The sequence below is a fragment of the Brachycentrus maculatus genome, unplaced genomic scaffold, assembly GCF_059751285.1.
Source record: "Brachycentrus maculatus isolate JH-2025_06_01 unplaced genomic scaffold, ASM5975128v1 h1tg000059l, whole genome shotgun sequence".
In the NCBI taxonomy this organism is placed as follows: Eukaryota; Metazoa; Arthropoda; class Insecta; order Trichoptera; family Brachycentridae; genus Brachycentrus; species Brachycentrus maculatus.
Window position 1 is genome coordinate 723,943 of NW_028280813.1, and position 27,827 is coordinate 751,769.

The 27,827-nt window shown below is 37.7% G+C and overlaps 1 protein-coding gene across 1 annotated transcript in view; it reads right to left on the minus strand.

Moving 5' to 3' along the window:
- Positions 1-7,702: 7,702 nt before the first annotated feature.
- eRF1 (eukaryotic release factor 1) overlaps positions 7,703-27,827 on the minus strand; it is a 28,763-nt gene continuing 8,638 nt past the window's right edge. Inside the window, exons 6-9 of the mRNA XM_088256234.1 lie at positions 26,695-26,795; positions 24,987-25,080; positions 19,765-19,912; positions 7,703-7,884 (exon numbers count right to left, since the gene is read on the minus strand). Coding sequence (XP_088112360.1) covers positions 7,799-7,884; positions 19,765-19,912; positions 24,987-25,080; positions 26,695-26,795 — 429 coding nt within the window. The 3' untranslated portion in view covers positions 7,703-7,798. The remainder of the gene's footprint in view (positions 7,885-19,764; positions 19,913-24,986; positions 25,081-26,694; positions 26,796-27,827) is intronic.

Below are 27,827 nucleotides of genomic sequence, written 5' to 3' on the forward strand. Positions count from 1 at the left end.
TACATAAGGGTTGGAACCAGAACTCCATTATGTACTGCCAGTTTAGCTTCCGCTGATGGATTTTTATTTGCTAAAACTGATTTCAGTGCACCATTCACTCTGTTCCCAGCATTCACTCTCCTTTCTATGTCTTTATCAATCTTTCCATCCCTAGAAAACACGCACAACTGAAAATTGACGATTTATGACGTTCTTGAAAGGAGTGAGCGATGTGTTACCATAATTAAGTAAATATGCACCTGTGAAATTTATTAATTTGGTAGCTGTACCTTGAACAGAAGAAGTTTGCGGAACACTGTCATAAAATATCAGGTCATAAAATATCAAAAAATAAAAGACATGATGTACATTTTATATATAATTTATTTAATTTTTTCCTTTGTATATTTTTTAATACAGAAACCTTCTCTCCATAATATACATGATAAAATAAAAAAATCAACATACCCTGTGCGTTTTATTTCATACATTGAAAAACGCACCTTTTTCCTCGTATTTTTTGCTACGCGTTTCACATTTTAATTTATTCCCAGCAAATTATAAATATATATATATATATATATATATATATATGTATTAATGGTCAGCACGCTCGGCTACCGTACTGGAGGTCCCGGGTTCGATGATTCCCGGGGGGGGGGGATCAAATAAATAAAGTGATTTTTTCACTCTTATATTTATTCGACAGAAAAGCCTGGAGACAGTTTGTGGACTCCATATGCTCCACCTAGGGAGCGGATATGGTTATTATTATATTTATTCAATATTACCCTGGACTGGTACCTGAAGCGGAGTGCTGATCACCTTTCCTTCATGTGTTAACGATCAAGATAACACTGCGTTTATATGGTGCAGTGCCCTATGCACCATCGGGGTGCAGACAAGGGTTTGAATGAATGAATATGAATATATATATATATATATATATATATATATATATATATATATATATATATATACAACTTTTATAAGTGCAGTTGGCGAAACAGAAATTAGGTATTTTGACATGTTTTGGTCAACATGCTAAATGCTGATACTAAAATTTGTCAATTTTAAAACTCATCTCAGGATGTCTGAAAAATTTTATATGGAAAAACCCTGACATGAAGATCAGCAGAAAAATCAAAATATTTATATATATATATATATATATATATATATATATATATATATATATACATATATATATATATATATATATATATATATATATATATATATATATATATATATATATAAGAGTGTCAGAAATGAAGACTAAGGAGCATATCAGGCAGGAGTCTTCGAGACAAAATGAGAAACGCCAGGATCAGGGAAATATGCGAGATGGAAGATGTGGTTAGGTGGGGAAGGCAACGAAGGAGGCAATGGTATGCGCGTGTGAGGAGGATGGAACCATCCAGACTCCCCCACATTGCGCTTTACGGCCAACCCAAGGTAGGCGACTCCCGGGCAGACCACCAGAGAGATGGATCGACATTGCAGGAAGCTAATCCCCCTTAAAAACAGGCCCTCCACGGAATGAACACCTTTTTTCATCCGTCTACCTTATAAGACATTCATTCATTCATTCAGTCAGTCATTCCTTCCTTAACCTTTTAAACGCGTTAACTTTGTTCCTAAGAGACGCCCGTGCGCGGCTGTATTTCGCCGTTTTTTAAATGATTACTTTTATCATGTATTTAGTTAAGAAACGATTTATTTTCCTAAACAAAAACGTTCAATGGGATTCATTGTGCCTTTTTGGTACTCTATAATACACGTGTGTCACATTATTCTTGAAATATATCGTAATATAAACAAATTAGATCGTAACATAAATAAATCAAAGCACGCATCGTGTGTCACTCTTACCCACTGGCGATGCGTAGCGTCGAGAGTGAGACAGATATAGGGCATGATTATGGCGCGGACTAATTACCGACCGCGAGAAAAATCGGGGATCCGTTCTTTTATTTATCCTTGTGATGTTACAAATTATTAGTCAGATATTTCAACAGATGTCATAAGGCCAAGGATTGACGTATTATTTTATCCAAAGTTCCACACCATGAAAAAATCCCTCCAAGTTAAACTGAGGTTCGAAACTTGGAGTAAAGTGAAAACACAAACGCTTATGTCAGCCGCGTATGGGGCGTGGATCCGGTTAAGGAAATAAAATTAAAAGTTGATGCACCGACGTATATAGCGCTTAAATTTGTTTTAAAAATTAAAAAAACAGTCCAAAACGCACCACATATGTTATATACCGACCACTTATAGACACTGTATTGTCCGCCTCCGTAGTGCAATGGTCAGCACGCTCGGCTACCGTTCTGGAGGTCCCGGGTTCGATTCCCATGGAGGGGTAAAAATAAATATAAGTAATTTTTTCACTGCAATATTTATTCAATATTACCCTGGACTGGTACCTGAAGCGGAGGGCTGATCACCTTTCCTTCATGTGTAAAACGATCATGATAACACTGCGTTTATAAGACACAGTGCCCTATGCACCATTGGGGTGCGGATAAGGGTTATATTATTTATATAGGCTATCCATCAAAACACGTTCATATCTAATTTTAAAAAAAATACTTTTTTCGCATCACTTTTACGCACTTTTAAAAATTCCTATCTCATTTGCGACGCTAGCGCAAAAAGGGATAGCGTCCATCTTCCGGTCACAATCCGGCACGGATTCAATGGTCGATTCTCTGTGCCGAAAAACCACCCCAAAAGCAGGCGGATTTAAAAGCAAAAACGGAAACAATAAACACATTTCATTCCGAGTATTTGATAATGTCTTAATAAGAGAAAACGCGTCACATATCATGATATATCGCCCACTCCTTTCTAGAACGTCATAAATCAAAAATCGTCAATTTTCAGTTGAGCATGTTTTCGGAATGCCCAGAAAATGTACTATATCCCAGCAAAAGAGGCATATTTTTAACTTAATATTTACCCGCTACAGGGCAGAAAGTGTCGTTTTTGCATTTTATGAGAAAAGGTATTGATTAATTATTTTTTTAAATAATAATAATAATAAATAAAACCCTTATCCGCACCCCAATGGTGCATAGGGCACTGCTTCATATAAACGCAGTGTTATCTCGATCGATTACACATGAAGGAAAGGTGATCAGCCCTCCGCTTCAGGTACCAGTCCAGGGTAATATTGAATAAATATTAGAGTGAAAAAATCACTTATATTTATTAAACCCCCCTGGGAATCGAACCCGGGACCTCCAGAACGGTAGGCGAGCATGCTGACCATTACACTACGGAGGCGGACAAAGTTATTTAAATACACTAAATATTTTTCAAATGGAGAAAAAGCATTCAGCTTCTACCTAAAAAGATCTGTTGCACAGTAAAAAGTTCAATAAGTGGCTTGATATTTATTTTTAATACATTGTATTATATTTTTAAACTTTAAAAACGTTCTCCTGAAAAATCAAGTTTTTTGATACATGACGTTCTTGAAAGGAGTGAGCGATATATGTAAATTAAAGTAGAATTCAATCCAATAACCGTGTTTAATTTTGGATATATTAGCCAACAATGAAAAAATATCACTACATTTTTCGTTTTTACATCCGCCTGTATATAAAACCCCGAAATCGAGCACATGGTCAAACGTCTTAAAGAAAAATTATAACTAGCCCTATTCTTGATTTTTCTTTTAAATAATAATAATAGTACTAATAACAATTTATCCTGAAAGGTAAGATTATACAAAACCAAGATTCGTTTACTAACTAACCGGTGTGAAACAAAGATTTTAAATTAATTTGCGGTGTAAAACAAAGGTTTAAAATGAACATGCGGTATAAAACAAAGATTTCAAATCAACCTGCAGTACCAGAGAATTTTTATCATGTAACACAAGTTAAATGTTTTTAACCGTGTTATTTAATTTTTAAACAATTAATTTGTGGTGTGAAAATAAGATTTTAAATTAATTTGCGGTATAAAACAAAGATTTTAAATCAACCTGCAGTATCAGAGAATTTTTATAATGTAACACAAGTTTAATGTTTTTAACCGTGTTATTTAATTTTTAAACAAATTAATTTGTGGTGTGAAAATAAGATTTTAAATTAATTTTCGGTATAAAACAAAGATTTTAAATCAACCTGCAGTACCAGAGAATTTTTATCATGTAACACAAGTTAAATGTTTTTAACCGTGTTATTTAATTTTTAAACAATTAATTTGTGGTGTGAAAATAAGATTTAAAATGAACATGCGGTATAAAACAAAGATTTTAAATCAACCTGCAGTACCAGAGAATTTTTATCATGTAACACAAGTTAAATGTTTTTAACCGTGTTATTTAATTTTTAAACAATTAATTTGTGGTGTGAAAATAAGATTTTAAATTAATTTGCGGTATAAAACAAAGATTTTAAATCAACCTGCAGTTTCAGAGAATTTTTATCATGTAACACAAATTAAATGTTTTTAACTGTGTTATTTAATTTTTAAACAATTAATTTGTGGTGTAAAATAAAGATTTTAAATTAATTTTCGGTATAAAACAAAGATTTTAAATCAACCTGCAGTATCAGAGAATTTTTATCATGTAACACAAGTTAAATGTTTTTAACCGTGTTATTTAATTTTTAAACAAGTTAATTTGTGGTGTAAAATAAAGATTTTAAATTAATTTTCGGTATAAAACAAAGATTTTAAATCAACCTGCAGTATCAGAGAATTTTTATCATGTAACACAAGTTTAATGTTTTTAACCGTGTTATTTAATTTTTAAACAAGTTAATTTGTGGTGTAAAATAAAGATTTTAAATTAATTTTCGGTATAAAACAAAGATTTTAAATCAACCTGCAGTATCAGAGAATTTTTATCATGTAACACAAGTTAAATGTTTTTAACCGTGTTATTTAATTTTTAAACAATTAATTTGTGGTGTGAAAATAAGATTTTAAATTAATTTTCGGTATTAAACAAAGATTTTAAATCAACCTGCAGTATCAGAGAATTTTTATCATGTAACACAAGTTAAATGTTTTTAACCATGTTATTTAATTTTTAAACAAATTAATTTGTGGTGTAAAATAAAGATTTTAAATTAATTTGCGGTATAAAACAAAGATTTCAAATCAATCTGCGGTATTAACCATTACAGTGCTGAGAGTCGAATTTTCGACTTTATAATCCTACTACAGAATTGCAGAAGGTCGAAATTTCAGCTCTGGCGTTAAGTGTATTTTTAGCGGTTGACCTTGAAAGTTGTGTCACAATTGTAGTAACAAAATTACAAATAAAACACATTTTTGTCAACAAAGAAAAAACGCTTTTATGTGTGAAATTGTTCAGCACTAAAATGGTTTAGCAAAGATTTAAAAATAACATGCGGTATAACACAAAGATTTTACATTAACTTGTGGTATGAAACAAAGATTTCAGATTAATTTAACCCTTAGCACTAGAGTGCATATGGTCTGCCGTATTACTCCAGCGTCGGCAAGAAAATAAAGTCTAATTTCTCAATATTTTAAATATATTGTTTTATTTTTTATTATAATTTATACAGAATCATACTAGTACAACTAAACAGTAATAAGTTAACAGAACTCGTTTTGAGTCGGCGGTACGCACATACCAAAACAACTCCAGTACAAAGAGTTAAACAAAGATTTAAAATTAACTTGCGGTATCAAACAAAGATTTAAAATTAACTGGTGGTATCAAACAAAGATTTTCAATTAACTTGAATCAAACGGAGAATTTTGATCATTAAAACAGATAACGCAAATTAAATGTTGTAAACTGTCGCAAAACAAGGAAATTTCACAGCTTCAACTGGTTATATATATGTATATAGAATATTAATCAATAACTTATGGAATTAAACGTATTAAATTAACTAACTTGACGTTATACATAATATAAACAAAGAACTTTGATTATTTCAGCTGGTGCAAAACAAATTATACAAATTAACACATTGTTTGCGGGGACCGTAGACGTTTTCATAGAGATCAGCGCTGGCGGCGGGTCTATTCGGACACTCTGCAAAGCTAAACTTGCGCACAATTCATACCTGTATTTCGCGGTACATTAACCTTCCCCTCCCGGTGATATGTATTTACTACAACTCCACTTTTTAAATGAGAATATCAATATAAAATATAATAGATACGGGCTCACAATTTTTGTATTCCTCCGTAATATAATCATGTATTACATGAAAGGATTATAATATAACGTTATTCATTTGCAGCGACGGAAATAAATAATTTGTGAATAAAATCGGGGATAAAATCACAAATACACAAACGTTTCTCAGTGTGTGCGTGCGTGCCGCGCTTTGCGTATACGCGCATGTCGTAGCGCGTTTACTGCGCCAGTAGTGCGCAGATCGTCTTGCGCGGCGGTCGTGTCGCTACGCCAGCTATTGCGACTACTTGCGATGTATTTTTGTCTCGTTTTCAGATACTTACCAGAGCTAACATTATAATATTGTCACATTAAACTTCGACTATGGTCGATAAAAGCAACATTGAGGAAAATTCACATTTTTCCCATTTTTAAACCGCATTTTCATATGATGTACAAAATACATATCACCGGTGCCTGTAGAATTTTCCTAGCACCGTAAGGAAAATTAGAAGCTAAGATCAGAGCTCTGAGCTTCCAACGTACCCTTTGCATCGCACCGTTTAACCCTCGACCGCAAACAACGTGTCAACAATTTAAAACAAAGATTAATTTACCTAACTTCAGTCAACCCTCGATGAGTCGCGAGCGTCGTGTGATGCCGTTTCGGCTTAACCCTTCCCTTCCCAACACTAAATGTAACTATTACACATTGTTTGACATCTCAACATAGACGAAGAAGAATAATATGGAAGTCTGGGCAATTACGGGGCTTCATAGGCTGGTCAAGCGGTCACTTTACACACGTGTAACATTCACCAATTCTACCCATGATTGACAACCACACTACTGATTTTTTGGTACTCCCATATACATTGATCAAACTCGTGGCACAGCGCGTGTGAGTTCACAACAGCCATCGATGTTGGAATAGGGAAATCTTTTACTAACCAAAGACTCTCTTCTTCTATTCTATTTATATGCAAGGTCCGAATCTTGCTTAGTAAAAGCTTTCTCTGTTCCAACATAGATGCATGTACTATGAGTCACGAGTTTGATCAATATATCTAAGAGTTTCAAAAATTGAAACGGTCGTAAGCCCTGCAAATGCCCAGACTTCCATATTCTCCATCATCTGTATGAAGATGCCAAAAATGTAAAAATAACTCCCAAATGGAAATGATCCAGATTCGTGAACAAGTATTTGGACACACTCAAAATGTTAAAAGTACCATCACGCGGCTTCTATGCAGGGGTAGGAAGAGAGAATAGAATGCCGCGCTGATACGTCTTTGCCTTCTCTTTAAATGTGTGAAAGATCCTTCTCAAAACATCACCTTTGACTACAAATATTATAAATTTAGGCAATTATCTGTGAAGGTTAGTTTTAATCATTCATTTTTACAAGTGTATTAACTTTTAAGCGCGGTAAAGGGACGGTTAAATCAGTCTCAAAGCTCGCCAATCTCGACCCGACTCGAATCCGGCGACAATCTCAATCCGGCACCAATCTCGACCCGACTCGAATCCGGCGCCAATCTCAATCCGGCGCCAATCCCGGCGCGACTCGGCGAGGGTTGACGGCGTATAGTCTGATTTATACTTTAGTTAAAGAGTTCTAGGCACTTTTGTTGCTTTTTTTTTTTAATAGTTTAGTTTTGACGATCAATGTTGCATCGGAATGAGGCCGCCTCAGTAGTCGTCAATGTCGTAGATGTCGTAGATGTCCTCCTCGTCCAGCTGCATCGACTGGAAGTCCACCTTGTACCGGAGCAGCCCTGGAAGCGGAGACAATGAATTAGCCGGATTCCGGATTCGCGGCCACAACGCCAACGCGTCACAATATAATAATATAATAAAACCCTTATCCGCACCCCAATAGTGCATAGGGCACTGCGTCATATAAACGCAGTGTTATCTCGATCGTTTTACACATGAAGGAAAGGTGATCAGCCCTCCGCTTCAGGTACCAGTCCAGGGTAATATTAAATAAATATTACAGTGAAAAAATCACTTATATTTATTTTACCCCCCTTGGGAATCGAACCCGGGACCTCCATAACGGTAGCCGAGCGTGTTGACCATTACACTATGGAGGCGGACGCCTCACAACGCATCCAACTCACCAAAAACAACCGTAATACAAAGTAAAACCCCTATTTTACTTATTTATTTATTGATATGGCGTTTAATTTGTAGAACTCCATTTTGATTTACATTTTAATTTTAAATCAAACGCAGATTTTTTGAGTCCGAGATTTTTTGTCTACCTCTGTAGTGGTCATAACGCTCGGCTACCGTTCTGGAGGTCCCAGGTTCGATTCCCAAGGGGGGTAAAATAAATATAAGTGATTCTTTCACTGTAATGTTTATTCAATATTACCATGGACTGGTGCCTGAAGCGGAGGGCTGATCACCTTTCCTTCATGTGTAAACGATCAAGATAACACTGCGTTTATATGACACAGTGCCCTATGCACCATTGGGGTGCGGATAAGGGTTTTATTATTATTATTATTATTATAAGTTGTATTTTATTAACAAAAACACATTCGTTTGATAATGCCCCAACAAGGCGAAACAATTGTCACAATATATAATTTTTTTATGTGTTTTTGTTAGTAAAATACAACCTAGTCTTCATCAAACCCTTATCCGCACCCTAATGGTGCATAGGGCACTGCATATAAACGCAGTGTTATCTCGATCGTTAAAACATGAAGGAAAGGTGATCAGCCCTCCGCTTCAGGTACCAGTCCAGGGTGATATATTGAATAAATGTTATAGTGAAAAAATCACTTATATTTATTTTTCTTACCCTGGGAATCGAACCCGGGACCTCCAGAACGTTAGCCGAGCGTGCTGACCATTACACTATGGAGGCGGACTTACAACTTAGTAGACTCAAAAAATCTGTGTTTGATTTAAAATTAATGCACAAACCTATTTTACATATTTATTGAACGGATAGTGCCTTTAGCATAATACATATCGCTCACTCCTTTCAAAAACGTCATAAATAAAAAATTTGATTTTTCAGGAGAACGTTTTTAAAGTTTAAAAATATAATACAATGTATTAAAAATAAATATCAAGCTACTTATTGAACTTTTTACTGTGCAACAGATCTTTTTTAATAAAACCTGAAGATTTTTTCTCCACTTGAAAAATATTAAGTATATTCAAAAGAATAATTAAACAATACCTTTTCTTCAAAATGCAAAAACAACACTTTCTGCCCTGTAGCGGGTAAATATTAAGTTAAAAATATGGCGCTTTTGCTGGGATATAGTACAGTTTCTGGGCATTCCGAAAACACGCACAAATGAAAATTTACGATTTTTGATATATGACGTTGTTGAAAGGAGTGAGCGATATATCATACAGGGTTTAAATAAATCAGTGACCAGTTTCTCTCTCTCTGCTGTTACTTACCGATATCTTCACCCGATGGTGCGGTGGGCACTTGTCAAATCGACGCAGTATTATAAACCAACCAAGTAACCGTCACGCCACACCCTGCAGCGGTAGGCAGAGAGAACAGAGCGCCATACCGCTCTGTCTCAGCAAACAATCTTCGCCTCTTCCACATTCACGCATCTCCTCATATGTACCTGCCGATTAAACCCACTCCTGACCCGACCACGCCCAAGTAATCGAAATACTCAATTATGCCAAGTTTTCCTTGGGCTTCCTCTGCTCCAATTTCCAACCGCATTCGCCTCATAAATTTGTTTTACCGTTCTTTCTTTGCTCATTCGCTCCACATGCCCAAAACCATCCCGACACACCTTGCTTAGTTTGCTGGATAGTGCTCATCTCAGCCTTGCACCCTTTCCTTATATCACCATTGGAACATCTACCATACATGGTCTTGCCGCACTGAGAGATGGCATCCCGACTGCATCCAGTCTACTCTCATCCTTCCCAAACCATCCCAAGCCGCCTTCCTTAGTTTGCTGGATAGCGCTCATCTCAGCCTTGCACCCTTTCCTTATATCACCATTGGAACATCTACCATACATGGTCTTGCCGCACTGAGAGATGGCATCCCGACTGCATCCAGTCTACTCTCATCCTTCCCAAACCATCCCAAGCCGCCTTCCTTAGTTTGCTGGATAGTGCTCATCTCAGCCTTGCACCCTTTCCTTATATCACCATTGGAACATCTACCATACATGGTCTTGCCGCACTGAGAGATGGCATCCCGACTGCATCCAGTCTACTCTCATCCTTCCCAAACCATCCCAAGCCGCCTTCCTTAGTTTGCTGGATAGTGCTCATCTCAGCCTTGCACCCTTTCCTTATATCACCATTGGAACATCTACCATACATGGTCTTGCCGCACTGAGAGATGGCATCCCGACTGCATCCAGTCTACTCTCATCCTCCTTTTGCCAACTCCATGCTTCACTTCCATACATTAGGGTTAGAACCATACATTAAGGTTATAATATACCATATATACTACAATATATACTACAATATATACTACAATAGGCCTACAGGATGTACAAGAAAAAACAGACACGTACAAAATTCAATGTGTTTTATTCAAATTGAAAATTTCATCATTTCAGACAGTATTGTTTGGTGGCAGTGTGTACAGGCATATATGTATAACTCGAAAAAAAGACATTTGGAAAAATATTCAATACCAAACTCGACGCGTTTTCCCACTTATGCTATTATTCTCCCGATGCTTCTCATCGTTCCAGAGGACCAATCACGGCGCCGGATATGTTTTCAGGTATACGACGTACCGAACATCGCGCCGTCCTCTTCACACTAGTATCCGCCAGACATTTGTCTCTTTTTTTTCATATTTCATGTTACCCATACAAAAAATATGTTGATTATAGCAACAACTACTATGAATCGAAAATTATAAAAAGTAAAAAAAGAAATACCAAAAAAAACTGACTGATACAGTTTTGTCCGCAGAAACTCACTCCCAGACAGGTTAATATCGCAGCATGACGTCTGCCATACGACCCAGGAACGCCTTACGTCGCAGGTTAACAAATCACAAGTCGGAAAACGCTTCAAGTTTACGATTAGACCATATTAAAATGTAACGATGAAGCGTGCAAACGGTACAAACCGTCGCAAAAATACAATAAAAACGACGGCCAATTCACAGCAACTGTCGAAAAGAGGCTATTCAATCGGCTAGGTCACGTAACCGCACGCCTAACTCATCAAGCTTGCCCCTTTCACAAGGCATCAGGCCCTAACTTGAGGGGACGCGAAGGAGCTGATGGCCGACAGAAGAGCCCGGAGGCAGTCTGCAGACTCCATATGCTCCACACAGGTAACGAATATGGGTAGATAAATAAATAAATTGTTTTCGTGAAAAAATCTCCTTTTAAATGTTTGAGTAACACGCCATCGTATTATCCAGTCCTTATCATCGGCCTATGGTGCGCGGGGCACTGCATTGAATCGACGCAGTGTCGAGTTGATCGAGGATAAGAAGATTTTAATAAAATTAAAAACAAACATAAATTAGTGAATTTTCCGTGATCCAGATTGTGAACAATGATTTGAACACATTCAAAATATTGCCTTGCCATTCGACTTTGTAAAAAACTCAAACAAACAATTCAGACATCTGTTAGACAAATATCGCTTAAGATTTGTGTTTTTTTTGCGACCAGAATTGGATTATTTCAATGATTCAATAAATAAAACAAAACAACGACAATGAGGCAAGAGCAGATACTTGTAGAAGAAAATCTGGACTTGGAACTTCCGAGATGAAGACTCTCCGATCCGTAACCGGAAACACATTGCGAGACCGAGTAAGGAATACCGACATCCGGAGCATGTGTAAGACGGAGGATATCGTGAGGCGGGGACGACAACGAAGGCGATACTGGAATGATCATATTATTTTTGACATCTCATCAAAGATGAAGAAGAATATGGAAGTCTGGGCATTTACGGGGCTTACGACCGTCATAGGCTGGTTTAAGTGATCACTTTACACACGTGTAACATTCACCAATTCTACCCATTATTGACAACCACACTACTCAAATTCTTGGAAGTTCTATATATATGAACCAATTTAGAAACCTTGTTCATGAATCACTAGAACTTCACTAGAGACATCTATTGGTGAGATGTAAAGAAGCTTTTTATTAAGCAGAAACTCTTATATTAGTATGTGAGGTCCGAATCCTGGATTATAATCACACACATGAGAAACGCCAGAAAATACCATTTTCATTTTTATTATTAAGCTTATAATTTGACCAAATAAATTATCTGGAATGGTCATGTAAACAGAATGTCAGAAGACAGACTTCCACGTATCGCCCTCCGAGGCAACCCTGAAGGACGCAGTCCCCCAGGCAGACCTCCGAAAAGATGGAAAGACAGCTGGGAGTCAACATCCCAAGAGCGACATGCGGGGGCACAAACAGATCCCTAGGATCTACAAAAAGAAGAAGAAGAACGACAACAAAAACTTTTTTAACGTCTGCGTTTATTACATATTAGCATCGTAATAGTTTCGCCGGGCATAGACAAGCCTTCAAAACTATATTTAGTACTTCAATAAAGTCCTAGGTACTTTTTTTATGACTTTCAATCTTCAAATATTAAAAGAGAAAAAAAAATCAATTGCGTTTGGTATTCTAGTATTATTTCAACATATCGTACACAGCGCAGTGCTCAAATCACATGTCGCTCACTCCTTTCAACAACGTCATAAATCAAAAATCGACAATTTTCAGCTGTGCATGTTTTCGGAATGCCCAGAAAATGTACTATATCCCAGCAAAAGCGGCATATTTTTAACTCAATATTTACCCGCTACAGGGCAGAAAGTGTTGTTTTTGCATTTTGAAGAAAAGGTATTGTTTAATTATTTTTTTAAATATACTAAATATTTTTCGAATGGAGAAAAAACCTTCAGGTTTTACCTAAAAAGATCTGTTGCACAGTGAAAAGTTCAATAAGTGGCTTGATATTTATTTTTAACACATTGTATTATATAATAAAAATCTATCAGCGGAAGCTAAACTGGCAGTACACAATGGAGTTCTGGTTCCAACCCTTATGTATGGAAGCAAAGCATGGAGTTGGCAAAAGAAGGATGAAAGCAGACTGAATGCAGTCAAAATGCGATCCCTCAGACGAATGTGTGTGGCAAAACGATGTTGATAGATGTTCGAATGATGAAATAAGGAAAGAATGCAAGGCTGAGATAAGCATTATCGATAAAATTAAGAAAGGTGTGTTGAGATGGTTTGGACATGTGGAGCGTATGAGTGAAGAAAGAACGGTTAAACAAATTTATGGGGCGAATGTACTTAGAAAAAGAAGCAGAGGACGACCGAGGAAAACTTGGCACAATCAGGTATGTCAAATACTTGAAAGCGGCCGGGTCAGGAGTCGTAATAATCGTCAGGTATGTATGAGGAGATGCATGAATGTAGAAGAGGCAAAGAATGTTTGCAAAGACAGAGTGGTGTGGCGTTCGATTCTCTCTGCCTGCCCCTGCGGGGAAGCGGCGTGATGGTTAGTTAGTTAGTTAGTTAAAAACGTTCTCCTGGAAAATCAAGTTTTTTGATTTATGACGTTCTTGAAAGGATCGAGCGATATGTTAAAAAAACAGTCTTATTTTAAATTATACTATGTCATTTAATGATGGGAATAATGAGATGAATATGTAATTGAATGGATTCAAAATTTCAGATGGACAATTGTACAAAAAATGTACTTTTTGTACAAATGTAAAATCCATGAAATGCCAATCTTATTTATTGTTTCGGCATTAACTTTGTGGTAAGACATGTTACAATGATTAAAGAAAACACTTCGTTTTTTACCACTTGAGTTATATTATAGACTACATGTTTCAGAAGTTAAACTTCCATCATTCAGGTCTGTATAGTAACTACTACTACTACTACTACCATCACGCCATTTCTCCGCAGGGGTAGGCAGAGAGGACGGAACGCCACACTCTTCTGTCCTGACATACACTCCTCGCCTCCTTCACATCCATACATCTAGACATACATGCCCTCCGATTACGCAGACTTTTTACACCGCCAGATTTTAGGTTCTGATTGATCTGATCGTGCCAAGTCTTTTTCGGTCGTCCACGTTCTGTTTTCCCTCTCACATTCGCCACATATATTTTCTTAGTCATTCTCTCGCTATCCATTCGCTCCACAAGTCCATACCGCCGCAAAGAACTCTTCCTAATCTTTTCAATTATTCCTCGTTCAGCCTTACATTCCTTTCTTATATCGTCGTTTTTAATTCTGTCATACAATGATTTTCCACACATTCGTCTGAGGGAGCGCGTTTCAACAGCGTTCACTCTGCTTTCATCCTTCCTAATAACTAAAATATAAAATATAGAATTTATAGAACAGTTTTATATTTTAGTTATTATACAGACCTGAATGATGGAAGTTTAACTTCTGAAACATGTAGTCTATAATAAAACTCAAGTGGTAAAAAACAAAGTGTTTTCTTTAATCATTGTAAATGCAAATCTGTTCTGTCTACTGTATTCTATCAAAATTTTAATTGACATTTCCCCTCCGGTGCTAAAATAAAACGCGCGTCCCGGCGTTGTGTAGTCACTCCACAATAAAAAATTACCAATTTTAAATCGGAAAAATACGGACATTCATAGCTAATCCCCTCAATCAATTGTGTCGCCTGCTTTCAAAATCCGCCAGATCCAATTTTATAAGATTTAAAAATAAATACTCTATCGGAATGCCAATTGTGGGTTTATAGCTTAAAATATTTCATTCAATTTTTCATTCAAACCCTTGTCCGCACCCTATGGGGCATTTTTTTTTTTTTTTTAACCTTATCCGCACCTGCATAGGGCAGTGCATCGAATCGACACAGTGTTTTCTTGATCATTACTTACACAAAGGCAAGGTGATCACTCTTGCGCTTCAGGAACCAGTCCAGGGTAATATTAAATAAATATTAGTGTAAAATCATTAATATTTATTTTCACCCCCCCCCTGGGATTCGAACCCGAGACCTCCGGCACGGTAGCTAAACACGCAGACCATTACACCATGGTGCATAGGGCACTGCATCATATAAACGCAGTGTTATCTTGATCATTAACACATGAAGGAAAGGTGATCAGCCCTCCGCTTCAGGTACCAGTCCAGGGTAAAAAATTAAATAAATATTACAGTGAAAAAAATCACTTATATTTATTTGACCCCCCCTGGGAATCGAACCCGGAACCTCCAGTATGGCAGTCGAGCGTGCTGACCATTACACTACGGAGGCGGACGAAAACCCTGCTAAAAAATACTTAAAAACAGCGTTGTATTTCAAATTCTGCTATATTCATGGAACTTGCCTTCTGACTCATATCGGCCAATCAGAGAGCGGGGATAGGTCAATAAACAAGATGAATCATTATCGGTTTGTGTCTCGTATTTTTTTAAACACTGAAAAAAAATTGAAAAATTGGAAAATTCTATATTTCATAATATTTTATCAAAAGATAGACAAATCTTTTAAACATAAAAGTTACCCGGAGAATTTTGCATTTTTTGTAAAATTGACTTACACATGGATCTGGCGGATTTTGAAAGTAGGCTACACAATTATAAATGACGTCAAAAATTATAATAATTTAGATTTATTTGCTGAAAATATTTTAAAAAAAAACATCTGGCAACGCTCACGGAACAAGCATAGGTCCGCTCTTGTCGAAAGCTCAAAAGCGACTGCCGATTAACACTAGTCCGCTAGCCACTAGCCAGAGAACATTGAGCTTTGAGCTCCTCACGCTTGCGCAGTGCAAATATGCGATACAGTGTCGCGGTTCCCGCACTGTTCATATGCGAATGTTGAGAAACACCGAGAGCCATCGTCTGCAAAATTCCCATCACTAAAATCGAGATTACTTTGTTTAAAACCACTACACAGAGGTGACCAGTCATAGACCTCACACCCCCACCAATATATGGCAGAGGAGACGGCCAACGGTTCGAAAAAATCCCGTGTAACCCGACCGGAATCAAAGCGACGCATTTATAAACCAATTACCGGATTCGTGAGTGTATTTCCGGCTCTAAACAGTACTACATAGATGTATTTATTGATTTGGCGTTTAATTTGTAGAACTCCATTTTAATTTATGTATTAATTATAATTAAAATGTGACTTTCTTTTAAAATAATCAAGATTTAGTGAACAAGTATTTGGACACACTCAAAATGTTGTTCTTTACAATAATTTATATTTGAAGCACTAGCTTTGTGATTTTCCATCTTATAATTAAAATGCAACTTTGTTTTAACTACTACTACTACTGCTACCATCACGCCGTTTCCCCGCAGGGGTAGGCAGAGAGGATGGAACGCCACACTCTTCTGTCCTGACATACACTCCTCGCCTCCTTCACATCCATACATCTAGTCATACATGCCCTCCGATTACGCAGACTTTTGACACCGCCAGATTTTAGGTTCTGATTGATCTGATCGTGCCGAGTCTTTTTCGGTCGTCCACGTTCTGTTTTCCCTCTCACATTCGCCACATATATTTTCTTAGTCATTCTCTCGCTATCCATTCGCTCCACATGTCCATACCACCGCAAAGAGCTCTTCCTAATCTTTTCAATTATTCCTCGTTCAGCCTTACATTCCTTTCTTATATCGTCGTTTTTAATTCTGTCATACAATGATTTTCCACACATTCGTCTGAGGGAGCGCATTTCAACAGCGTTCACTCTGCTTTCATCCTTGTTTCATCATTGTTTTAAAATCACTATATATATTTTATTATAACTTAATTATAATGTCTACCGGATTCCAAGCTAACCGGTAGACATTATAATTAAGTTATAATAAAATATTTGCAGTGATCTTGAAACAAAGTTACATTTTAATTATAAAATGGAAATATTATTTATTGATTTTGATTAACTTTGTGGAACGACATGATTATTTTATTAAAATTAAACACTTGAATAAACCACTTTAATGAGTTTTATTTTATTTACGACCAGTTTTGAAAACGACAGATGTTTTCATCTTCTGGTACAAATTAAAACTAAGTTATTATTAATTAAGTATTAAATTAAGTAATTAATTATTTTTGTCCGCCTCCGTAGTGTAATGGTCAGCGCGCTCGGCTGCCGTTCTGGAGGTCCCGGGTTCGATTCCCAAGGGGGGTAAAATAAATATAAGTGATTTTTTCACTGTAATATTGATTTAATATTACCCTGGACTGGTATCTGAAGCGGAGGGCTGATCACCTTTCCTTCGTGTGTAAACGATCAAGATAACACTACGTTTATATGACGCAGTGCCCTATGCACCATTGGGTGCGGATGAGGGTTTTATTTTTATATATATATATATATATATATATGCATGTGTATGTGATACTAGAAGACCAAACGCAATCATTATACTATTTCTTGAGTAAACGGTACAACGCGTCCTAAGACTAGATATCCTTATTCGTAGTTCCTTATAGATCTAAGCGTAAAAAAGGCCAATTCATTAGTTGCAAACGTTGCGGATGACGCACGGCGATGTTGCTCAGTTTAATAGTCGTCCAGATCGACGTCGTCCAGCGGCTCGTCCAGTTGGAACGACTGGAAGTCCACTTTGTAGCGGAGAATGCCTGATTTCGCCCGCCGGACAATTGTCACGACGATACGATGAAAAGTCATTTTCGTCAAAACAATTGTGGTAACGAAATAAAAATTTAAGAAAAACCAATTTTTATCCGACAGACAATTGTCACGATGATTGGATGAAAACACATTTTCGTCAAAACAATTGTGGTATGAAATAAAAAAAATTTGTAAAAAACCAATATGCATCATAAAAATTTAAGTGGTTTTTTTTTTAATTTAGAATTTTCATTCAAACAATTGTCGTAATGATGAAACCAAAAAATATTATAAATTAAAAATTTTATCAAAAATTTTTTTTAAAAAATTAAAGAAAAGAATTTTCGTCAAAACAATTGTAGAAACGATGAAATAAAATAAAAATTTTAATAATTATGAAAACAATTTTAGTGATATATGTATTTAAATATATATTTTTTTAAATATCAAAATAATTATAGCAATGTTAAAATAAAATTTGTAGAAAAAAAACATTTTTTTTTCAAAACAGTCATGGAATTGAATTGAAAATAAAATGTGTTAAATAAATATATATATATATTTTTTTTTTTTAAATTATCCATGATAGAATTGTGTGATAATGAATAATTGTCAAAATGGAAAAATAAAAAAATAAAATGTCAACACATTGAAATATGAAATAAATGAATAAATATATCATTTTGAATAAATAGGATTTTTAAAGCGTTTGTGGAAGAAAAATGTTTAAAAAATATTTAAAAAAAACACAGAAATATGATAATAAATTATTAAATATATGGTTTTCCATAAATACGATTTTTTTTATTCCCATAGTCCAGACGTCGTCCAAGAGCGGCACAAAATAAAAGATACAAAATTGTTAGTAATATAAAAATAGACAAACATACAAATACAATTATTTTTAACCCTCGTTCGATCGGCCGGACCATGGATAATGCCCATACGATTCATTTGCTCATTCAAAGCAACCAAGTGTAGACGGCTGGCGACCGAACAAAGGTTAAAAAATTACTTGAATCTTCAAGTTATGGAAAATACCATCACGTAAAACCGACACCGTGAGCGCAAAATCTTGTGCACGTTTAGAAAAGAAGGAACATCCGGATAGGCTTAAATTAAGGGACCTATCCGCAGACAGGAGTGGTGGCGAAGAAGGGAATCAACCCAGGACATCTGGCACGAAAGTAAAACGCGATAACCACTGCGCTACAGTGGAGAACACAGTGTGAGGCACTAACTGAGCGAGAAAAACACACTTAGGGCGATTGTCCACTCCCCGAATTTGACCGTCCGGCAGTCCGGTTTTGAAAAATAAAAGCGACTAGTTAAGCGTGATGGAATGTACGTGCAACGAGTTCACGCACCGATCCGAAGAAAGATGGACAATTGCACGTGCCAATCCAAGCCAATCGTCGTTTTAAAACGCTAACTGACGTGCCGGACGGTAACGTTCCGTGTAGTTCCGTGATGTGGACAAACGCCCATAGGACGGGAAAGGTTTTCATCTCGCCAATAGATGTCTCTAGTGAAGTTCTAGTGATTCAAGAACAACAATTCAAAATTGGTTCATATAAATATGTATATATATATATATATATATATATATATATATATATATATATATATATATATATATATATATATATATATAGAACTTCCAAGAATTTGAGTAGTGTGGTTGTCAATAATGGGTAGAATTGGCGAACGTGTTACACGTGCGTAAAGTGACCACTTAAACCAGCCTATGACAGTGGTCAGCCCCGTAAAAGCGCAGACTTCGATATTCTTCTTCATCTTTGATGAGATGTCAAAAAATAATATAATGGAAAATAACTCCCGTAATTGGAGATAATCCAGATTTTGTGAACAAGTATTTGGACACACTCAAAATGTGAATGTTATAAATTTTCTTCACCCATATGGTTTGCGTCTTAGGGGGTGAGAGGATCGATGTCAGATTTGGGCAAGTGCACAAGACCGGCGCTCGGTCGGGGCGCGACGGCGCGCGGGAAAGCGTTACCTCCGATGCCGCCGAAGCCCCGCACGAACTGGCTGCCCTCCTGGCTCTTGTCGGAGATGATCTCGAGGGTGGTGCCGAAGGCCTTGTAGTTGTTGGCGAGCCACTCCAGCAGCGGCTGGCTCTCCACCAGCTCCAGCTCCACGCCGCTCTGCAAGCACCGACACGGGGTTGACACAATCGCACACAGCACATGTACATTTTATTTTATTTTATTCCTATTATTTATTCAATATAGTTACATTTTCAAGTACAACATATGTAATACAATTTCTAAACATTTAAACATATCGCTCACTCCTTTCAAGAACGTCATAAATCAAAAAACGTGATTTTTCAAGAGAACGTTTTTAACCTTTTAAACGCGTTAACTTTGTTCCTAAGAGACGCTCGTGCGCGGCTGTATTTCGCCGTTTTTTAAATTATTACTTTTATCATGTATTTAGCTATGAAACGATTTATTTTCCTGAACAAAAACGTTCAATGGGATTCATTGTGCCTTTTTGGTACTCTATAATACACGTGTGTCACATTATTCTTGAAATATATCGTAATATAAACAAATTAGATCGTAACATAAATAAATCAAAGCACGCATCGTGTGTCACTCTTACCCACTGGCGATGCGTAGCGTCGAGAGTGAGACAGATATAGGGCATGATTATGGCGCGGACTAATTACCGACCGCAAGAAAAATCAGGGATCTGTTGTTTTATTTATCCTTGTGATGTTACAAATTATTAGTCAGATATTTCAACAGATGTCATAAGGCCGAAGATTGACGTATTATTTTATCCAAAGTTCCACACCATGAAAAAATCCCTCCAAGTTGAACTGAGGTTCGAAACTTGGAGCAAAGTGAAAACACAAACGCTTATGTCAGCCGCGTATGGGGCATGTCTTGTAAAAACACAAACGGTTATGCGAGCCGCGTGGATCCGGTTAAAGTTTAAAAATATAACACAATGTATTAAAAATAAATATCAAGCCACTGTTTGAACTTTTTACTGTGCAACAGGTCTTTTTAGGTAAAACCTGAAGTTTTTTTTCTCCATTTGAAAATATTTAGTATATTTAAAAAAATAATTAAACCATGCTAACTAACTAACTGACTAACCATCACGCCGCTTCCCCGCAGGGGTAGGCAGAGAGAATCGAACGCCACACCACTCGGTCTTTGCAAACATCCTTTGCCTCTTCTACATTCATGCATCTCCTCATACATACCCGACGATTATTACGACTCCTGACCCGGCCGCTTTCAAGTATTTGACATACCTGATTGTGCCAAGTTTTCCTCGGTCGTCCTCTGCTTCTTTTACCAACTACATTCGCCTCATAAATTTGTTTAACCGTTCTTTCTTCACTCATACGCTCCACATGTCCAAACCATCTCAACACACCTTTCTTAATTTTATCGATAATGCTTATCTCAGCCTTACATTCTTTCCTTATTTCATCATTCAAACATCTATCAAACATCGTTTTGCCACACATTCGTCTGAGCGATCGCATTTCGACTGCATTCAGTCTGCTTTCATCCTTCTTTTGCCAACTCCATGCTTCGCTTCCATACATAAGGGTTGGAACCAGAACTCCATTGTGTACTGCCAGTTTAGCTTCCTCTGATAGATTTAATAATTAAACCATGCCATTTCTTCAAAATGCAAAAACAACACTTTCTGCCCTGTAGCGGGTAAATATTAAGTTAAAAATATGCCGCTTTTGCTGGGATATAGTACATTTTTTGGGCATTCCAAAAACATGCATAACTGAAAAATGACGATTTTTGATTTATGACGTTCTTGAAAGGAGTATAAAAATTATAGGAAATAATGCATTACAAAAAGCTTTCATTACTGATTAGTAGATATCACATTAAAGTATCTTTATAATATGAACTACCACGGATGGGGGCGTGGCTTAAACTGCGGCTGATATGCGAGTGAAAAAAATATTCATAGCCGCCAAGATTAAAAATAGGTTAGGTTAAAAATGTCCGCTGGGTTCATAAAAGTGTCTGAAATATTGGTTCAGAGACTCGCTGGCCCGGCGCTGTATGCTCTAGCAGGCACTGCAAAGGTCCGTCCGGCATGTAGGCCAGCGGACCCATCGAGGTGCTGCATAACTCACAGCAACGACTAGTACAGAAGGCACTGCATCGTATCGACACAGGGTTATCTTATTCTCTATATTATTAATATTTAAAGCATTGACTTTGTGGTTAGACATTTTTACTTATTTATTTTTTTACAAAAATGTTCAAGATAACACTCCGTTTATATGATGCAGTGCCCTATGCACCATTGGGGTGTGGATAAGGGTTTGAATGAATAATAATATTATTTTTTGATATCTCATCAAAGATGAAGAAGAATATGGAAGTCTGGGCATTTACGGGGCTTACGACCGTCATAGGCTGGTTTAAGTGATCACTTTACACACGTGTAACATTCACCAATTCTACCCATTATTGACAACCACACTACTCAAATTCTTGGAAGTTCTATATATATGAACCAATTTAGAAACCTTGTTCATGAATCACTAGAACTTCACTAGAGACATCTATTGGTGAGATATTGAGTAGTGTGGTTGTCAATAATGGGTAGAATTGGTGAATGTTACACGTGTGTAAAGTGATCACTTAAACCAGCCTATGACGGTCGTAAGCCCCGTAAATGCCCAGACTTCCATATTCTTCTTCATCTTTGATGAGATATCAAAAAATAATATGAAAATAACTCCTGTAATTGGAGATAATCCAGATTTTGTGGACAAGTATTTGGACACACTCAAAATGTTGTAAATAATAATATTAGTATATAACCACTCACCGAGATATGTATGTCAACCGGTTTCGAGACGTAATCGTCTCTTCGTCAGGACAATCACTACTACTGCATGCAAAGAATACCACACTTCATCATGGCACCATTTTCACACTCAAAACTACATGGTAAACTTGTAGTTTTAAGTGTGTAAATGGTGCTATGGTGGTGACGGGTGGTATTGTTTGCATGCTGTAGTAGTGATTGTCCTGACGAAGAGACGGGTACGTCTCGAAACCGGTAGACATAAAAATCTCTGGTTATATACTATTATTATTCATTCAAACCCTTATCCACACCCCAATGGTGCATAGGGCACTGCATCGTATAAACGGAGTGTTATCTTGATCATTGACACATGAAGGAAATGTGATCAGGCCTCCGCTTCAGGTACCAGTCCAGGGTGATATGAAATAAATATTAGAGTGAAAAAATCACTTAAATTTATTTGACCCCCCCTGGGAATCGAACCCGGGACCTCCAGAACGGTAGCCGAGCGTGCTGACCATTACACTACGGAAGCGGACAAATTTTTTAATTAAAACCATATCCGCTCCCTAGGTGGACCATATGGAGTCCACAAACTGTCTCCAGGCTTTTCTGTCGGCTGCCAGCTCCCTCGCATCCTCCCAAGTCAGATCCGCGTCCCGAAGTTCTGACGAGAACTGCCGACGGATTGTCAGCAGTGGTCGGGAACCTGATGCCTTGTAAAGGAGGCGAGCTTGATGGCGGCTCTCGGGAGGCATGCGGAGTGCATGGCCAAGCCAACTGAATCGCCTCTTCTTGACGACAGTTGTGACCGAGATTCGCTGCGTCCTACGCCTTATCTCTTCATTCCTCACAAAGTCAAACCACCGCACGCAAAAATTCTCCGCAGACACCTATTCTCGGCGCTCAGTACACGGCTGCTCTGGGCCCTTGTAAGGTGGCATGTTTCACAGCCGTATAAGAGAACAGGAACAATGCATTTGATATCTTACTAGCTTAATATTGCCTTGAAAAAATCCCAAAAGATTTTTAAACTTGGAAGCATAATATATTGACTTGTTAAAAATGACTAACTGCATTGATGTTTATTTTGTTGCCAAGCAAAAGTGACTTAAATGGCCCTCCTGAACATTTTACGTTTAGGTAGTTGGTCGCATTCTCCTGTACGACTACGATATAACCACTCGCCGAGTGAGTGGATATATTAGTATATAGTCACTAATATTAACATCCCCTAATATTAGGGTCCCGGGTTCGATTCCCAGGGGGGGTGAAAATAAATATTAGCGATTTTACACTGTAATATTTATTAAATATTACCCTGGACTGAAGCGCAAGAGTGACCACCTTGCCTTCATGTAAGTATTGATCAAGATAACACTGCGTCAATTCGATTCAGTGCCCTATGCACCATTGGATGCGGATAAGGGTTTTATTATTATTTTATTATATATTTAATATTATCCTGGACTGGTCCCTGAAGCGCAGGAGAAATCACCATGCCTTCAAAAGTAACAATCTGTATCAATACGATGCAGTGCCCTATGCACTATTGACTAACTAACTAACTAGCCATCACGCCTCTCCCCGCAGGGGTAGGCAGAGAGAATAGAGCGCCACACCACTCTGTCCTTGCAAACATTCTTCGCCTCTTCCACGTTCATGCATCTCCTCATACATACCCGCCCATTGTTACGACTCCTAACCTGACCACTTTCAAGTATTTGGCACACCTGATCGTGCCATGTTTTTCTCGGTCTTCCTCTGCTATTTTTCCCGCTAACATTCCCCTCTAAAATTTGTTTTACCGTTCTTTCCTCACTCGTTCGTTCTACATGTCCAAACCATCTCAACACACCTTTCTTAATTTTATCCATAATGCTTATCTCAGCAAAGTTAAAAGAAGAGGATAAGGGTTTTATATATGCGGATAGGGTTATAAGTAAGTAAGTATAAGTAATTGTCCGCCTCCGTAGTGTAATGGTCACCACGCTCGGCTACCGTTCTGGAGGTCCCGGGTTCGATTCCCAAGGGGGGTAAAATAAATATAAGTGATTTTTTCACTGTAATATTTATTCAATATTACTCTGGACTGGTACCTGAAGCGGAAGGCTGATCACCTTTCCTTCATGTGTAAACGGTCAAGATAACACTGCGTTTATATGACGCAGTGCCCTATGCACCATTGGGTGCGGATAAGGGTTTATAAGTATAAGTAATATTAGCATTTTTGTAAAAAAAATAAGTAAGTAAAAATGACCAACCGCAAAGTAAATTCTTTAAATATTAATATGTAATTTGAGAATATTACCTTGATCATTCATTTATTTACTGAACGGAACGAGGAAGCGACACTTGGGGGGGGGGGGATGAATGGGAGTAGGGCGTATTCAGAGTCGCACAAACCTCCTTGTCTGTGAAGTGGGATTTGTCCTTCTCCTGCTCGGGGGTGAGGTGCAGCACAGTCTCTATGCTTGTGGAGTGAGATTTCAATACGTATCTGCAAATTAAAAAAAAATTAATTTAATATTTATTTGAATAATCAATCTGTGTTTGCGAACAGGGTAGCGGTAGCCTGGAGGGAAAGAGAGGGAGAGGAAGATCCCCACACGATGGACCGATCAAATTAAGGCAGCAGCAGGCACCTCGGTGGTTGGAGCGCTACGTGCAGCGCAGTCAAGGGATAACTGGAGAAGAACCATTGCTTCTGCAAGGGTCACAACCCTCAGCAATGAGGATTAAGACGGAGAAGAAGTTTGCGAACAATCTTCGCCCCTTTCACATTTGTGCATCTCATCTTCAAACCCTTTTCCGCACCCCAATGGTGCATAGGGCACTGCATTGTTATCTTGATGGTTAAAACATGAAAAAAAGTGAACAGTCCTCCGCTTTTTCCGACATTTTAATTGTAAAATAGACTTTTAAATTTTGAGGGCATATAGATGTATATCATATTATTTTTGACATCTCATCAAAGATGAAAAAGAATATGGAAGTCTGGGCATTTACGGGGCTGAAGACCGTCATAGGCTGGTTTAAGTGATCACTTTACACACATAACATTCACCAATTCTACCCATTATTGACAACCACACTACTCAAATTCTTGGAATTTCCATATATATATGAACCAATTTAGAAACCTTGTTCTTAAACCAGCCTATGACAGTCGTCAGCCCCGTAAATGCCCAGACTTACATATTCTTCTTCATCTTTGATGAGATGTCAAAAAATAATATGAAAATAACTCCTGTAATTGGAGATAATCCAGATTTTGTGAACAAGTATTTGGACACACTCAAAATGTTGAAAATATTTTTTGTTATATCTGACCATTTTTGAACTGTCCGCCTTCACAGTGTGGCAGATCGGCTGTCCAAACTCAAAACACAGTAAGGGACATTTTTTTTTTTGTAGGTTTTTTTGCATTTTTGGACTGAGTAGAATCTACTTAGTCCAAAAATGCACAAAAAAACGTACTAGAAAAAAAATTTCCCTTACTGTGTTTTGAGTTTGGACAGCCGAGATGGCATTGGTAATAAATACCAGTATTGATAGGATTGAGGTAATAAATACCATGTGAAGCCACACTCAACATAGGAGTCGGGGTGATGTGAAGCCACACTCTACATAGGAGTCAGGGTAGTAAATACCGTGTGGAGCCACACTCAACATAGGAGTCGGGGTAATGTGAAGCCACACTCTACATAGGAGTCGGGGTAATAAATACTATGTGAAGCCACACTTGGCATAGGAGTTGGGGTAATGTGAAGCCACACTCTGCATAGTCAGGGAAGTAATTACCGCGTGGAGCCATACTCAATATAGGAGTCGAGGTAATAAATACTATGTGAAGCCACACTTTGCATAGGAGTTGGGGTAATGTGAAGCCACACTCTACATAGTCAGGGTAGTAAATACCGTGTGGAGCTACACTCAACATAGGAGACGGGATAACAAGTACCACATGAAGCCACACTCCGCATAGGAGTCAGCATACTAAATACCATGCAAAGCCATAATCCACATAGGAGTCGGGTAGCAAATATTGTGTGGAGCCACACTCCACATAGGAGTCGGTTAAATAAATACCATCGGGGAAGTGAATAGTTACCGTTGTATGTCCAGGTTCTCCCAGCAAATGAGGGTCTCCACGGATCCCAGCTCCAGCGCCCGGAGTGTGTCTTCAACTCCAAAGCAGTACTTCCCCGTATCCTGAAAGGAGGAGCAGCATGAGACATCAGCCGGTTTAAGTGATCAATTTCATTGAAACATTCACCGTTCTACCCACACTACACAATTTTATTAGAAATGAATATCTTCATCTTCAAACCCTCATCTGCAACCGATGGTGCATAGGGCACTGCATCATATAAACGCAGTTTAATCTTGATTGTTACAAAAAGGCGTTAAACACATGAAGGAAAGGTGATCAGCCCTCCGCTTCAGGTACCAGTCCAGGGTAGGGTTAAATAAATATTAGAGTGAGAAAATCACTTATATTTTTTTGACCCCTCTCTAGAATCGAACCCGGGACCTCCAGAACGGTAGCCAAGCATGCTGACCAGATACTATACTAGTAACTAGATACTATATTTAGTTCTTTGTCTGCCTCCATAGTGTAATGGTTAGCGTGTTTAGGTACCGTGCTGGAGGTCCCAGGTTCAATGGGTTTAAGCTTAACATAAGGTGTTTGAAAATGATGCGGAACGCATCGAAACACATGTCACAATAGATTTAAAGAAATAGTGGTATTTACCAAGCAAAACTCAAATTAAAAATAGCTATTTTTCATACAAATCAGAGGGTTTGGAAAACCATCTGATCGCGATCACGCTTCTAGATAGTTTTATGCAAACGTACAGTAGTAAAATGTTGAATCAATGTCCGCTGGGTTCAAAAAAGTGTCTGAAATATTGGTTCAGAGACTCGCTGGCCCGGCGCTGTACGCTCTAGCAGGCACTGCAAAGACCCTTTCGGCATTTAGGCCAACGGATCGATCGATGCTGCATAACTCACAACCGCTACTAAACTCTTATTCGCACCCCACGGTAGAGAAGGCGCTGGGTCGTGTAGACACAGCGTTATCTTGATCGTTAAGGAATGCTTAACCGGATCCACGCGGCTCGCATAGCCGTATATGTTTTAACAAAACATGCCCCATACGCGGCTGACATAAGCGTTTGTGTTTTTACATTGCTCCAAGTTTCCAACCTCAGTTCAACTTGGAGGGATTTTTTCATGGTG